Genomic DNA, 15,071 nt, shown 5'->3' on the forward strand with positions numbered 1-15,071 from the left:
ATCAGTAACAGGGTCCTGCAGGGGTCTATTCTTGGTCCATTTCTATGTGCATTACATATGTATAACATTATTCTTCATAATGAGTGCATCAGCGTCATTTTTATGCAGATGATACAATATTATTTGCCCCTGGTTCTGACTCCAACAAAGGCTTTGATTCATCATTGATCATAGACTTGTTTTAGTGGGAGATATTTTGGGAAATCTATTTAATCGCTCTCTTGTCAAGAGTTAGATGAGAAGATCAACACCGCTGTCATGTCTGGACAGTAAATATGTAGCTGGAACCAGCAGCTGGCTGGCTTCATTTAGCATTAAAACTAGAAACAGCTAGCCTGGCTCTCTTCAAACAGCAGAAATCTGCTTACCAGCACCACCAAAGCTTAGTCAATGAAACCTTATGTCTCGTTGGTTTCACCCGTACAGAAAGTGTGGAAAAACAAGGGTTTACCATTTTCGGGGACAGTCTCTTGACTGGGACCAGTTGCCAGTTGACCAGTGGAGATATTTTTCAGTCTTTAGGTCTTTGCATGGACTGAACATGTCCTGTCATGGACATGTTCATGAACTTTTTGACAGAGCCAGGCTGTTTTAAATAGAATAAACTGCAAATTGCCATAAAACTAGACTCTTAAATTCCCCTTGAAGATTTGAATGTTTTATTTTTTGGTGTTTTTTTTTGTTATTATTGTAAGCTGGCTGCATGCTTCTGTGACAAAGAAAGTTCCTTGTTCTTAGTTCTCTCTTGAATATCTCTTGAATCTTTATCTCAATGAAAACACCTGCTTGCATAGTTACCTTGAAACTCCTGCCCTTAAAAGTAAGAAAATAAGGAAATTGATGTGTCGGGGGTTTTCCTGCTTCTGCACTATCTGTTAAGGTGACTTTTTCCTCCTTTACTGCACTTAATAGTGTTAAAGTCAGAGCTATTTGTGCATGTTAATGGCCTTGTCAGTGGCCCCTGCTTGAAATGTACGTACACTTACAGCGACTGTTAACCACAGCAGGACAATTGATTTGTCAAACAGAGTACTTCTCCACATTTCCCTCCTTGTCTCTCCACCGCTTATGTCTGGCATACAAGTGTACTCTGCGGCACTCTTAAGCACTTCTGGGTTCAAGTGAAGGAGATGGTGATTTCAGGGAGATTTCAGACAGGAGGAGTTGGAGGGAGTGTGAGAGGTGTCTGGCTTGACTTTCAGCTCAGCGCCCACAAGTTGCACTTCACCTTCCAGCTGCTCTCTGTCCCTTTGGATTCAAGGCAGGGGAGGGGGCAGGGGAGGGAGCAGGGGCCACAGGGACGGAGGGTGGGAGGAGGGGTTTGGGTGGTGGTGGTGAGGGTGGAGAGTTACTGGACGGGTGGGGGCACGCTCTTGGGCGGACAGGCCCTGGAAATTTCCGTTGTATGTTTCAGCTCTTTTCAGGATGGGAGGGGTTTGGAGTTCGAGTTCGAGTTTGGGCTGGGGGGGTTGTGGCGGCGCGGGCGAGTGGGGGGTGGTTGGGTTGTGGTTTGGGGACTTGGCAACAGGCCAGCCACAGCAGGAAGCTCACTAGTTTCACACGGACGAAAAAAGCAGCCTTGGACACTGCCTGGCTATCTGAGCACAGCACTCCAGTTATCACCCAAAAAAACAGGAACTCAGAAATGTGGTCTGCACGGGCGGGGGTACAGATTGACTGCGGCTTACTCACAGCTGCACTCAATATTCATATCTACTTATTTTATGTTGACAAAGTAAAAGGCCTCAGCTAGAGAGGATGCATTTCCCATTTTTCCTTTCAGCTGAGTCACTTCCAGACTTCCGTTTCATGATGTCCCATTCTTCAGGTCTCATCACTTCACCCTATATACACCTGATTTCTCCACTATACAGAAGTAGTCACAGCTGCCAAGGTTTCAGTATGGGTGTATATCAAATTAGTCGTGTCAAGTGGCCATGTTTACTTGGAAACTGTCCCCTCAGCTGGACTCATTTTGTAAACATCCTCATTTACTGAACCTAAACAGGCAATCAATCAGATCCTATTTTAAGTACATTTCACAAAAGGGGATCTGACATGTAACCACAGAAGGATTTAGAATAAAAACTACAGCAAAACTTTTTTATAGACTGTGTGGAAACCGGCCAGCTCACAATTAAAAATCTGGTTGCAAGAAACATCAACAACAACAAAACAAGCATGGTAATTGTAGCATGAAATGTTTTTTTTTAGACTGAAAGGGATGCCGTAATTTTATTTGGCTTGGCAAAGGTCCAGCTTATAAACCGGAGGCAGGAAAAAAGTGGAGCAGAGCAAGAGCCAGCAGGCCCGACAGCAGGCCTGGAGAGCAGAAGGTGCTGCTGTGAATCAGGTGGATGGGATGTGTGTATTTATGTCTGTGTGTCAGAGAGGGGAGGGTAGCAGGGGGCAGGTGGACACTGGTGCAGCTCACTGGGGGCTCAGGGCCCCTAGCAGGTGGATGCACAGAGAATAGGAATTAAAAAAGGAGGGATTAAGGGGATGAAAGGAAGCTAAGGATTACTTGTCTCCCTTTCTTCACTGAAGATAGAATACAAGCCAAGATTCTCATACCAAAACATCTATTTGTGGGTGGGGGACAATTAATTACATAATGCTAATTGTTCACTTTTTCAGTCATATTCTGAAACTGAAACATACTTTATGTCAGAAACTGTTAACATTTTGAAAACCAGTGTTTTAAAATTAGTAATTTGTATGAATGTTGTGGTGTTTTTATTTATGGAGTGTGGCAGTGATAAATGAAAAGGTGCCTTATCCAAAAATGTTACATTTTAAACATAAATGCGTGTTTTACAGATGCCTACACCACTCATTTTCATTATCAATTAATCTATCATATGTTTCTTAGATGAGTCAATCAGTTGTTTTGTCAAAAAATATCTCTCATAGCTTTTCAAGGTCAAGGGTGACTTCTTTAAAATTGCTTGTTTTATCTGACCTAGAGTCTAAAGACAAAGAGAAAAGCAGAAAATTCTCACGTATGAATTGCTGCACCCAAAGAATTGTTACAAGTCTTTGCTTAATTGCTTAATTTAAAAAGAAAATAAATAAATAAAAAAATAGACATTTTGGGAAATACACTTATTCAATTTCTTGCCAAGAGTTAGATGAAAAGATTGATACCAACCAGTCCATTCATCATGGAGATGGAGCCAGCAGCTGGTGATCTTAGCTTAGCATAAAGGCCCTGTTCAGACCCGGCATTAACATGTGTCTCAGGTGATCCGATCACATATGGACAGATCTAAGTACAGGTGTGAATGCACCTGAGACACATTGATGACACATTTGAGATCTGATCACTCAGACCACATGTGGAGGTGGTCTGAGCCCCATATGGCCACATTCTCTTAGGAGTGTGAACTCAAATGTGTCCTGGGCCACACTGAAGGACCGATATGGTTTGCCACAGGAATAAAAAGGAACAAAACCAGTCTGTGTTGTTTTGATTTCTACTTCTTATTCTTTTACTTTCCAGTGGACTGGGCATGGCAAGTGCATTGCTGTCTGCTGGTAAAAAACAACAACGCATTTGGTCTTTGCAAATGCAATTGATGTACAATTTTATTTGCATATAGAGCAGGGAAGTGAGATCTGATCACAAATTGTCACTTGAGATTCATGTGGAGACACATTTTAATGCCAGGTGTGAACTGACGTACATTGAGAAAATGGTGGAAACAGCTAGCTTGGCTTTGTCCAAAATCCTTTACCAGCACCTCTAAAAGTGACTAATTTATATATTATAACTTGCTTGTTTGTTTCAAACAAAAACCAAAGTGTAAAAATGACTCTTTGAAGATTTATAATGGGTTATTTGACAGATCATTTCTTGGCAAGGAGCTCCTGTATGGATTAACCAAACAAGAAATAACATGGTAATTAATCAGCTTTAGAGGTGCTGGTTTTGTTACTGTCTGACAAAGCCATGCTACCTGCTTCCACATGTCAAGTCTTTATGCTAAGTTAACCTGCTACTGGCTGTAGCTTCATATTTAACAGACACACGACAGTGGTATTTAGTGGTTTTAGGCAGCTTAAATTACTTTCATATTGTGCACAGTTGAAGATGTTGTATTAGTTAGCCCATAATCATTTGCAACTATTTTAAAGTTGTGTTAACGCCACTAAAGATTTGTTTAAATTAGTATTAGGTGAATTTTAACCTCCTCTGTCTCTGTGCACCCATTCCTCTAATTACTGTAGAAGTTAACAGCACTCATTTGGAATAAGTAAAACTCTTCTAATTGTGCCTCTGCCTCCATTTATCTGACTGAAGATCAATATGATCTTATCAAAATTACAGTGAACTGACTCCCTACTCCTCCACCCACACGCCCCGCCCCGGTTACTTTGTTTCTGTTGTTGTGTATTGGTGAACACGGCCTCTACTGTGGATCATGGTACACAACATTATTTATTCATGGCTGGGCACGATAGATGTGGTGCAACCTTCTCCTGAGTATTGTCCATCTGTTAGCTGCCCTACTGTACACACTAATGTAATATGTGAGTCCTCAGGAGGTGTTCTAATAGCCGTTCATGTGTTAACGCGTCACACTGTTTATCTGTGTAATAGCACTACCATTAATTAAAATTAGTTCCTTGTCATTGGAATGTGATTTATCTGTCCCTGAAGAAGTACAAGATAAACAGCAAGTAAAATGTGACCTTATCCATTTTATTTGATCACCACTGTGCTGACAGCAGTTCAACCTCTCACAAGACACCTCTAACATGGGAAAACCTCAGGTCTAATTGCTCCCTATAAGACACTCCGTCTCTGAGGACTGCTGTACACATCATTTTACACAAAGCTGCAGATAATTTAATTTCCACTCAGGGAGCTTTCAGCATTAGCCTGTAATAGAAAAGGAGGATTGCTGCCAGATTTCCAGCACAACTGACTCTGTATCACTATGATCATGAAATTGAAGCCGCAAAATCAGTTTTCCTATATTGATTGTTTTTCTTATGAATAATTAGAAGACTGTACTTTAGCTGTTCAAACTTGAAGGCAGTAAATTACAGGGCATTTTGTGATACTCCACCCCTACACATAAGTCTGTGTGTTCTGAGCCATGATTAATAGCCTCTCCCTTTTAATGTGGATCTTTTTAAATTATATACAATGTAATAGGACTAAAAGTATCCATTGCTTGTGCATATTCACTGCAAATTACTTTTAAATGGAGCACACGGCAGTCTGAAATGCACTGAGAGTGATACCTTTACATTATGTTGCTTCCATCTGTCACCAGATGCTGTAATTTATGTTGCACTGTGAGCTGTAAAAACCCCTCCTTTCTACAAACATAAATTATAAGGAAAAGGTGTTAGTCTCAGCTGCCATTCAATGAAATGTAACAAAGTGGATCCATTGCAGACAGTTTACATAATCATGTACTTTGGTGGAAATATAATACTCTGTTTCACAGCCTGACGAGCAATGCATCAGTGGACTACTCTGCATAGACAGATAATAACATGCTTTATCATGTACTGTAATACTCCGGATAGCTACACACTGCAACATCTGATCATCTCTGGGGACTGGATCTGTGTGGCTTGCTTCCCATCTTCAGCTTAAAAAAACGTAGCTGCTACAATAGACTGCAGTGTGGAGGGGTGTCTCACTTTGATCTTTAAATACCCTCTAACGTTAAGGCATGCTCATGGCTTTGATTTTTTTTTTTTTTTTTTTTTTTTTTTTACAACTGTTGGGCAAAATGCAGACGCTCCCTTGAATCTCCCCCTATATAGCTATAGTACAGCCGAGAATGCGAGAACACATATCCCCTCTTTTTATTTTTTTTCTCCCTCCAACACCACCACCATCTGTCCCTTTCTTCCATTTCATGTCCTCAAGCAATATCCACACCCCTCTCATAGCAACAGCACGCCGCCGCCGCCCCCTGCGCCTTGCAGAGAATTTTTCTTCCCCTGGATCTTCGCCTCGCACCATGCAGACGGTCCCTTGGCCCTGCCTGACGGTTCAGTGTTCCCCCCTCCCCCACCAGCCGTGCTCCTGTTTCACTCAAAGATGGCGTCGGCTCTAGAGCCCCTGGTCTCTGGCTGCATTTTTAGGCTTGTTGTTGTCTCCGTTTCGCACGGTTTTGGCACCTTCTCCTCGGCGGCTCGACACGAAATTCCGGTGAGTAGCAGCGGAAGCCGGATGGGGGGATTTGAGATTTTTTACACGGCCCGCTTTACCCGAGCTTCCCTCGGAAACCAGAACCGGACCAGCTCGGGCTTTCTGGGGAACCGCGAGAGGTAGAGGAAGAGAGGGGTACGGAGGGATGATGATCGCGGAGGTGGGTGGGGGGTACGGAGGGGGGAGCCGAGGCCTAGCTACTCCGCTCCAGCGGCCTTGTCTTCACCGCACCGCAGGCTGTAGCGTTACGTGGGAGGGCGGCTGGTGGAGGGAGGAAGTAAGCGAGGTGGGGACCGCTTGTAGGGACGCCTCTAGGCGGACAGAGGCACCTCACCCATACCGAAGGCTGGGCTGAACGCTGCAGAACATGTAATACTGCGGAATCCGCGGCTATCATATCTTCATTTTCGCACTTGCCCGCTAGCCGAGATGGCCGTCTGCAAGTTGCATTGTGCCTTTTACAAGGCCGCGATCTCACGTTAAAATCTGAATGTCATTCAAAAAAGATATTATTCGCAGTGTTTGCTGCGGTGTGCTGGTTGGTATTGTCTGAAATGTCAGGCGAAGGGGAAATTGTTGTCTTTTTGTGCAGGAGCGCTGGCTAACCTCTTGTTTCATGCTGTTTACGTTTCGGGTTAGCGAGTAACGTTAGTAACATAATCGTAACGTTAGCTCTTTGGCTAGCTTCTAACGTTAGCTTGCTAAACAACAGCAGTTAGCGGGAAGGCTTGTTGTCAGACACTTAGCTGCCTAATATCACATCAGTGAGGGCAAACAGCACCGCACGAAACAGTTTGGCAATGCGGCAATTAACTTGGCTTTGATTTTTAACTAGCGCCTCGGCTAATGTTTGCTAACAGTCTGTGTTTTGACTGCATCATGTTTACGTTAGCAACCCAACTAGCCCAACAGTCAACTTGCGAGTGCAGTTTTTAGGATGATGTTGTTTACTCTTGTTATAACTCATCATTAACATCATTATATGGTGTATCTGTGCCATTTCTAGTAGCTGCTAGAGGCTCTAGTGATACTTGTTTGTTGACAGTAGTTGTGTCATACTGACTGTGGTTTTGGCAGTTATATCGGTGTAATAGGAGAAAAGCATGGTTGCATTTAAAACTGATGAGCTAGCTGTGTAGAGGTAACAGGTATCGGTGGAGTGTGTGCTCCTCTTACTAATTTCTAGTTGTTAGAAGTGCATGGCCAAACCTCATGGTACTTTCTAAGTGCAAGCGTGGCTTTATTTATATATATCTGTATGAGGGCACTGTACCCGACCTATGTAAAAAGCTGCATATGAGGTTCTCTGCATCTCACTAAAACTCATCATTCTTTACTTAAACGTCATCCCTGTAATTTTTACTATTTATTCAATAGATGTTTCACTTTTTTCTGCCAGGTTTTACTAAACTCTTTCTCTCTGTGTTATTTTCTTTTTTTCTGCAGGGTTTGTCAGCTACCAAAGTGCAATAGGCATGAAGGTGATCAGCCCTGGCTGCTCCCTGGGGTGAGATATCTGTTCCGTCCCAGAGCTGAGAAGCCCACACTGCTGGTCGAGTAAAGGACGACAAGAGAAAAAGTGAAGACGGGGGAACGTGGATGCAGAGAAAATCCTCATCTTGTGGAATGTTGAAATCCACAGAAAACATATTTACTGTATTTCCCCCGCCTTTATCATTGAAACACTAATTTCATGTCTTGGAGACCATGATCATCTTTCACAACTCACATTGAGAACTGGCTAAGTTGCCAGCAACAGGAAACTGACTGAACAGGTTTTATTGTCCATGTATAGGTATTTTGTCACAGGCAAAGTGGGAAACACCTTATTTTACTGAACGCCCCTCCTCAAGATCTACCCTACCCTACCTTGTGTGCTGTCTACTGTTGCTAGTAGACCTGCTACTTCCTCCACTCCCCCTGCTTCTCGCCAGGGACCGTCACCTGGCTGGGAGTGGGTGGTGGGTGGACCTCATTTTACCGGGTGGAGGGTTGGCTCACGGGGTTTGTGCTATGGTTAGCTGCTCCCTTCCGTGCTGTTCATACTCAGCTTCTGAGGGACTCTCTGTGCGACCCCAGGACAAGGGATAGTAAGCGGGCAGAGGGTAAAAAGGAAGAGGAGGAGGAGGCGGCGGCGCTACGGCGCAGGCCAGGTATTTCCTTGGCTTACAGTCCCTTTTTTTGTGTGTGGTCATTGTGGTAAGGCCCCAGGGCCCACCCAGACCGCAGCCATGGTGAAACTGGCAAACCCAATGTACACCCAATGGATCTTAGAGGCCATCAAGAAGGTGAAGAAGCAGAAGCAGCGACCATCAGAGGAGCGCATTTGCAATGCGGTCTCCATGTCCCATGGTCTGGACCGCAAAACGGTTCTGGAGCAATTAGAGCTCAGCGTCAAGGATGGTACCATTCTAAAGGTCACCAACAAAGGTCTGAACTCCTACAAGGACCCTGATAACCCTGGGCGCTTGGCTCTGCCCAAGCCCAAAAGCGGTGGCAGCTCTGGAGGAGGTGGAGGAGGAGGCGGTGGAAGCAGCAGTGGTGGCGGCGGTAGCTCTCACTCCCATTCAGGGAAGAAACCGGGACTTGACTGGAACAAGCTGATTAAGCGGGCACTGGAAGGGCTCCATGAGCCTGGTGGCTCCAGCTTAAAGAACATTGAGCGCTTTCTCAAGTGCCAGGCTGATGTGGCAGCCTACCTGTCGGGCAGCGGCTCCATGGGGCCTGGCCTCTTCCACCAGCAGCTGAGGGTGGCCCTGAAGAGGGCAGTGGCCCATGGACGTGTGGCAAAGCAGGGTCCACTGTTCCAGCTCATCAGCCGCAGCAGCTCCCAGGATGATGGAACTGGGACGGTGTCTCTGGAATCGCTGCCACCTGTTCGGTTGCTGCCCCATGAGAAAGACAAGGTAATGCACCACAAACAGACATGTAAAGCTGTGCACATACACACCAGACTCACACATTGATGTAATGCATTGAACAGTAAACATGTGATCATATTTATTGTGGGTACTATTGACATTTCACACGGATGTGACATTTAGTATTTGGATGTTGCTGATCACTGTTGATAGTGTAAGTTAGTCTAAATACATTACATATGTAAAAAAACAAAACAAATGTGGGCAAAGCTCTTTAGTCTTTAGGCATCAGATGGGTCTGATAAGATCACGGATATCCTGTTGAAATAACAACTGTAGCTGCGTTGTAATTGTGGCAAGAAATCTCATGTGCTCTTCAGTTAAAACTTGTCAGAGCAGCAGAGAGAAAGTGAGATTACCTGTGAAAACATAGAAAACACTTTCTGGTACACAGCTGTTGCACATCCAGAGTTGTCCAGGTCCTTTGACTGGCAATAACTGAGACATTGGCACTGCATTTGTCTGCTTGTTCAAATCGGTCATGCCCTACAAGGCTGTAATTTGCTATAGTACAGTAAGGTCTTTGAACGTGTGACTGTCAGTTGTGAGTTTTCAACGAGCATATGGTGTAGTGGTTTACAGTTAGCGTAATGCAGAGTTATTTTAGTAGTGGCTGAGAAGGGCTGGGCAAGATCAGGCACATACCAGTGTGAGCATCTTTCCACAAACTGGAGAGTGTGTATCTCTGTGTTTGAAATGCTATCAATGTGTGTTTAGAAGACCTGAGGTACCAGGTAGGAACATATGTTAGAAAAACATCACTGAACACAGTTGGTCAGCATGACATTGTTTTGATGGGTGTGTGTTTGAGTGACAGGATCACAGGTATGTATGTGTGTGTGTTGTTGTTCAGGATATCAGTACCAGAGTGATGCTGGGTGGGCGGCTGGTGGGCCGGTTTTCTGCAGCAGCAGAGGAGGAGGAGGTCAGGGGAGAGAGTCACATGGCTCCCAGCCTCCTGCAGGGAGTGTGGACCAGCTGCAGGGCTGCTCCCTGTCAGGAGCTGTCAGGAGATGGGAGGAATAAAGAAAGAAAGAAAGAAAGGAAGAGAGGGAAGGGGAGGAGCACAGACAGGCGAGAGAGAGGTGGTCTGTAGTTCTGCCAGAGGAAGAGGCATGGATGACGCAAGCTTCAGGCCTCTGTAACCAGAAAGGGAGAGAGAGGCAGAGACATAGAGGGAGAAGAGAGTGAGAGAGACAGAATGAGTTAGAGAGAGAGAGGGAGAGGCAGACATACAGGCGACAGAGGAGAGCGGGAACACACCCACTTTTGTAACCTGATCAGAGAGAGCAGCCGCCTGCTAACCTCTGCTTGTAAGGGCCAGGGACATGTACACACTCACACACGAACACGAACCAGTAACACTGCATGCAAAGATGGAAACACAGACATAAACACAAACTGAATGCATTCTGACTTCAGACCACACACACATTTGTTCACGTATCATAAATCCTCTACTTCAGATGTCTGTGGGCATGCAAACGTGCATTTTAACAACCCCTCTGTAAATAAACCTGTTAGAACTACACACAACTATCTGTCAGATTGGTGGCCCATCCTCTGGTCACGTCAGCCAGGTTATCAGACAGCCAGTAGGACCCTAGACTGGTCCTAAACACTGTTTTGACTGGCTCCTGGCTTTATCTGGCCCCTGTGTGGGTCTGTGTGTATATGTCTGTGCAGCCACACCAGCCTCTGGTAAGGGCAGCCATGCACGCGCACTCACACACACACACACAGAGTAGGATTAGTCTACAGAGCAGGCTGCAGTCCCATGGGGTCTGCCAAACACAGTGACCTGCTTGGCTGCAGATGGTCCACCTCTTAAGACAAACAGAGATCAACCACTTCCTCCTCTGTGACTCAGCTACTGATCGGCTTGCTTCTCCAAATGAACTAAATAAAAACACAGACAAATTAATTCACATCTCGGTGCGAAAGAATCGTTTCTTTACAGGTGAAATAACGTGTTATGTGATTGTATAATGTACAAGAGAGCTCTTATCAAATCTGTAAATTCAAAGTAAACCTGAAGATGCCTCCCTGTTGCATCAGTGAAATTAGTCATCACTCTGAGATTATGAATGAAATGTGTGGACATGAATTGAGGCATTTTGTTGTGTGTTCGTGAGGCTCCTCTTCAGGCTTGTTAGGTCATGGAAGAGCTACAGGGAAGTTGACATTTGTATCTGGCATTCACACAAACCTGTTTACTCTTCTTCTCTGCTTATTGTTGTGATGTTGCCTTGATATATCTCTCCAGAGGTATCAACCTGATTGCTGCTCAGTCGTGTGTGTTTTACACTTGCCTGTTGGTATGTTCGTGATGTGTATGTTAGTCTGTGCCACATGCACTGGCACATGCTTCAAACAGATAGAAACTGTGTGCACAGAAGACAGAGACGAGTGTTGCACGATCACTCTCCTCTGTTCCACTACTCTTCCTCTGGTGCATCATTGCCATAGTGCTCTGCATGACTGCTAACAGTTACGATTTCCCAAGGAAAAGGGGGGAGAGAGAGAGAGAGCGTGTATGAGTAAAGGCTGAGCGGGGAGGAAAATGAAAACAAATGGGTAAGCACTAGCTTTGACCCCATTTGCAGGGAGATTTGTGTACTCAACACGCTGATGTTTGTGTCAGAGCACTCCATTCAAACGGGATCCCAGACCCTTTTTCCGTCTCTCCCTCTCCCTCCCTCACCCTAATAGGGTGCCATTGCCAGGTCATGAAGGGGGAGGTGAATGGGGGAGCGAAGTCAACCAGGGGTCATGGATATATAGATGGCAAACCTCATTGCCTCCCTGAGCACCCGTTAGTAGTATGAAGCTGCAGCCATTAGGTGGGATGGGCTTGATGCTGAGCTTTTGTGTGTATATCCGCCTGGGTATATAGTTGTGTGTGTGGGGGTGTGCGCGTGCGTGCGCGCATGATGTTCATCCCGTCATAATAGGCAAGAGCAATCTCCCTGCCCTGCGGTTGCCCTCTCCTCAACAGCTGGAGCGGGGTGAACCAGAGTTCTCGATGTCGACGTGCAGTGTCACGGCGAGGACGTGTGAAAAAAGTGACTCGAACAGCGTACACACACACACAGCCGTGTTGTGGTCATTTCCCTCCAGATCGTCCCCTTAACAAGTTTGGCTAATGTTAGCATCCTGCAGCTAATGGTTCCTTCGCTGGTGGTGGCTGTAGAGCTGCTGCATTAGGCATTGTGTATTATGAACCGTAATGAAGATATTTATCCACTGTAATTCATTCCTCTCTGTATTGAATCGACCCCTGCCTGTCTCTCTAACATCACACACATTACCTCTCTGCTTGTGTTTGCTCAAGGTGAAGACATCGTCACTCAGGACCATGAATGCAAAATGCCCCCAGACATCGATTATATGCCTTGGGTGCAACCTGCCTCTTCATCTGTTTCTCGGTCCTCCTCTCTCTCTTTTCTCCCATCCCCCACTGCTGCTACATCATGTTATGTAGACACAGGAGAGGATTTTGTGTCTTTGCTGGATGGATGGAAACATTCCTAGGGTTACAGTGCTACACCACAGGAATGCTGGGAGAATGACTAAGTTGGGTGCCATGAAATGGTCTCCCATGACGCTGTTGTCAACTTTTCTTGAATTTCGGATTTTGGGCTTGTCCATTTTTCAAGGAGGAGGTTAAACTTGTAGAAATTCTTCATTTCTGTTGCCCATTTCCTTGACAGGCATCTATTGTTTCCATTTTGCCAGAGCCCTGGCCTTGGTTGGCCCATTATTAGTGCCCAAAGTTAAAAAAGGCTGGCTTCACTCTCTGAAGACACCAGCTTTAACCTAAGCTGTGCTGCTACCACAGGCTCTCTTCTTGTTTGACATTTAGCTGTACACACCAGAGGAGAAATGGAAAAGCTGTTGAGCATTCATTTATTGAAACGGTCAGTGCAAACAAATCATAATAGAACTGCAACGATTAGTTAATGGGGAGAAAATTGATTGCCAGCTATTTTGATAATTGATCTATTATTCTATCGTTATCATTTAATCTGGAGATCTAATTGATTGTGGAAACAGCCATTAGTTGCAGCCTTATATCTTACCAAAAACACAGTTTCTCACTTACGGTTCCTGCTGTGATATATAGCCCTGCAGATACTTCTTGTTTTATGTGACAACATTTTGTGTTATTGCCTCTCATATTTCTGCTGCCACTCAAAAGAATAGACCAGAATAAGAAATACAACTGCAAAGTGTTTTTCCAGAAACTGTGTGTCCCAGTTACACTGATAATCCACAGACCTCACTGTCAACAGATTTAATTTGGACTATTTCTTTTGTAGAAAAAAAATGTTGCTGTCAACAAAACTGTATGAAGCAATGCTTGTGTCATCTCTTGTGACATGCTAAATGCATACTCGATAGCGTTTGTATACTGCCAGCGTGAAGCATTAGCATTGGTCATCATTTGTCGCTCAGAGAAGGTGTTCTGTTTTGACCCATCAGAAGCATAAGACCAACCAGGAACAGATGGAGCTGACCGTGAGTCCATAGAAACAGCATTAGCAGTGGTGTCAGCGCCCAGGGGGAGCAGTTACCTCGAGCTCACCAGTGACTGTGATGTGAATGGCATTTGGCACGGGAAGCATATCTGTGTGAGGCCTTGCATATGGCTAACCTCACCACCCCACAAATAGAGCCAATGTGTTGAGCAGCTGTGGAAGTGACGGCTGGAGCTTAGCCAGCCCCGCTCAGTTTGATGCAGTGATTTAGCTTTGTGCTCCCTGGCTAACCTCAATTTTAATGGAGGGTGATGCTTGGCTCAAGGGAGGGCACTCTGGCACAACCCAGGGTCCTCCTCAGGCTCTTGAAGATATCACATGAAAATTTAGTCAAGTTCGTTTCAAGTATGCAAGCGATTTCAGGCACGTGCTCCTAACAATTAACTGCTGTCAGTTGAACACCCATCTACGCATGTTTGCACGCTCTTAAGTGAAAGTGGAACAGTAGCGTGTCAAGGTGTCTCTCGTGTCTGCTAGCTGTTCAGTGCATGTGATGACTTTTGGAACGTGTGCGTATGTGTTTGCGTGTTGTCTCTGCTTGCACGGCATGTCCTGTAATAGTGATCAATGAGTTCGTGTTGGAGGTGGGGGTGGCCATAAGGGAAGGGTGGTGGTGGTTTGCTGAGATTGGACTCCCATGTTAATGAGATCCTTGACTTGAGACAAGGACAACAGTAACGCTTTTCCTTCTTTCCCTTTTCTCCCTTTGCCTTTTCTCCTTTCTCCCCTCCTCCTCCATTTCTGCCTCTCCTTTCGTCCTTCCTCCATTGTTCTCTCCTTCCTGTCTCACTCTCCTGTCCTCTGTCTTTGCATAACAGAAGTCAGTTTGTAAAGGGGAAACCAGGCCATCAGTAGTTCTTTTCTATAACCTATTAGCTCTCTGCACAAGGTCTTAGGCAATGCTATGTATTAATTTAAACTATTAGAGAGCAAAATGAAGAACCAGGCAAACACCGGAGCACAGTGCTGCAGGATATGGATGGTGTTTGACAATGTTGTTGTTGTTCTTAAGTGATCCATAAAACACGGGTGGGTGTGTCAGCTGGGTCATACCAGGGTACCTTCACCTGTCTGTTAGTGTGTAGGCGTGTATTTATCAAGGAACTTGTAACTTGAAAGACATGTTTTTATGGACTTAAGGTGGCGTGTCAAGTCCACCCAGTTAATGCAGCTAGTTGTCATGAGGTGTGTCTTTTTGGCTCAGAACAACGTTTTGTTCCTGAGTCCTCCTTATGTTGGAAAGAACATGGAAAGAGCACATGCCAAAGCATGAACACGCAGGCTTAAAATAGACATACACACATCTGCACACACATTTCAAGTCAAATGTCGGCCATGACGCTCGACTCAAACAGTCAGTCGGTGTGCGAATTTTCTAGAGTGCTGTTGTAGTGTAAGAGCAGTCCTGGCAGCCAGCACTGGCTGAGGTAG

At 45.1% G+C, this 15,071-nt stretch overlaps 1 protein-coding gene across 2 annotated transcripts in view; it reads left to right on the forward strand.

Annotated features, from left to right (window-relative positions):
• Positions 1-6,051: 6,051 nt before the first annotated feature.
• kat6a (K(lysine) acetyltransferase 6A) overlaps positions 6,052-15,071 on the forward strand; it is a 30,614-nt gene continuing 21,594 nt past the window's right edge. For both annotated transcript variants that reach the window (XM_041041532.1, XM_041041533.1), the window contains exons 1-2: positions 6,052-6,178; positions 7,625-9,084. In XM_041041532.1, coding sequence (XP_040897466.1) covers positions 8,410-9,084 — 675 coding nt within the window. In that variant the 5' untranslated portion in view covers positions 6,052-6,178; positions 7,625-8,409. The remainder of the gene's footprint in view (positions 6,179-7,624; positions 9,085-15,071) is intronic.

The sequence above is a fragment of the Toxotes jaculatrix genome, chromosome 7 (genome assembly GCF_017976425.1).
Source record: "Toxotes jaculatrix isolate fToxJac2 chromosome 7, fToxJac2.pri, whole genome shotgun sequence".
NCBI lineage: Eukaryota > Metazoa > Chordata > Actinopteri > Toxotidae > Toxotes > Toxotes jaculatrix.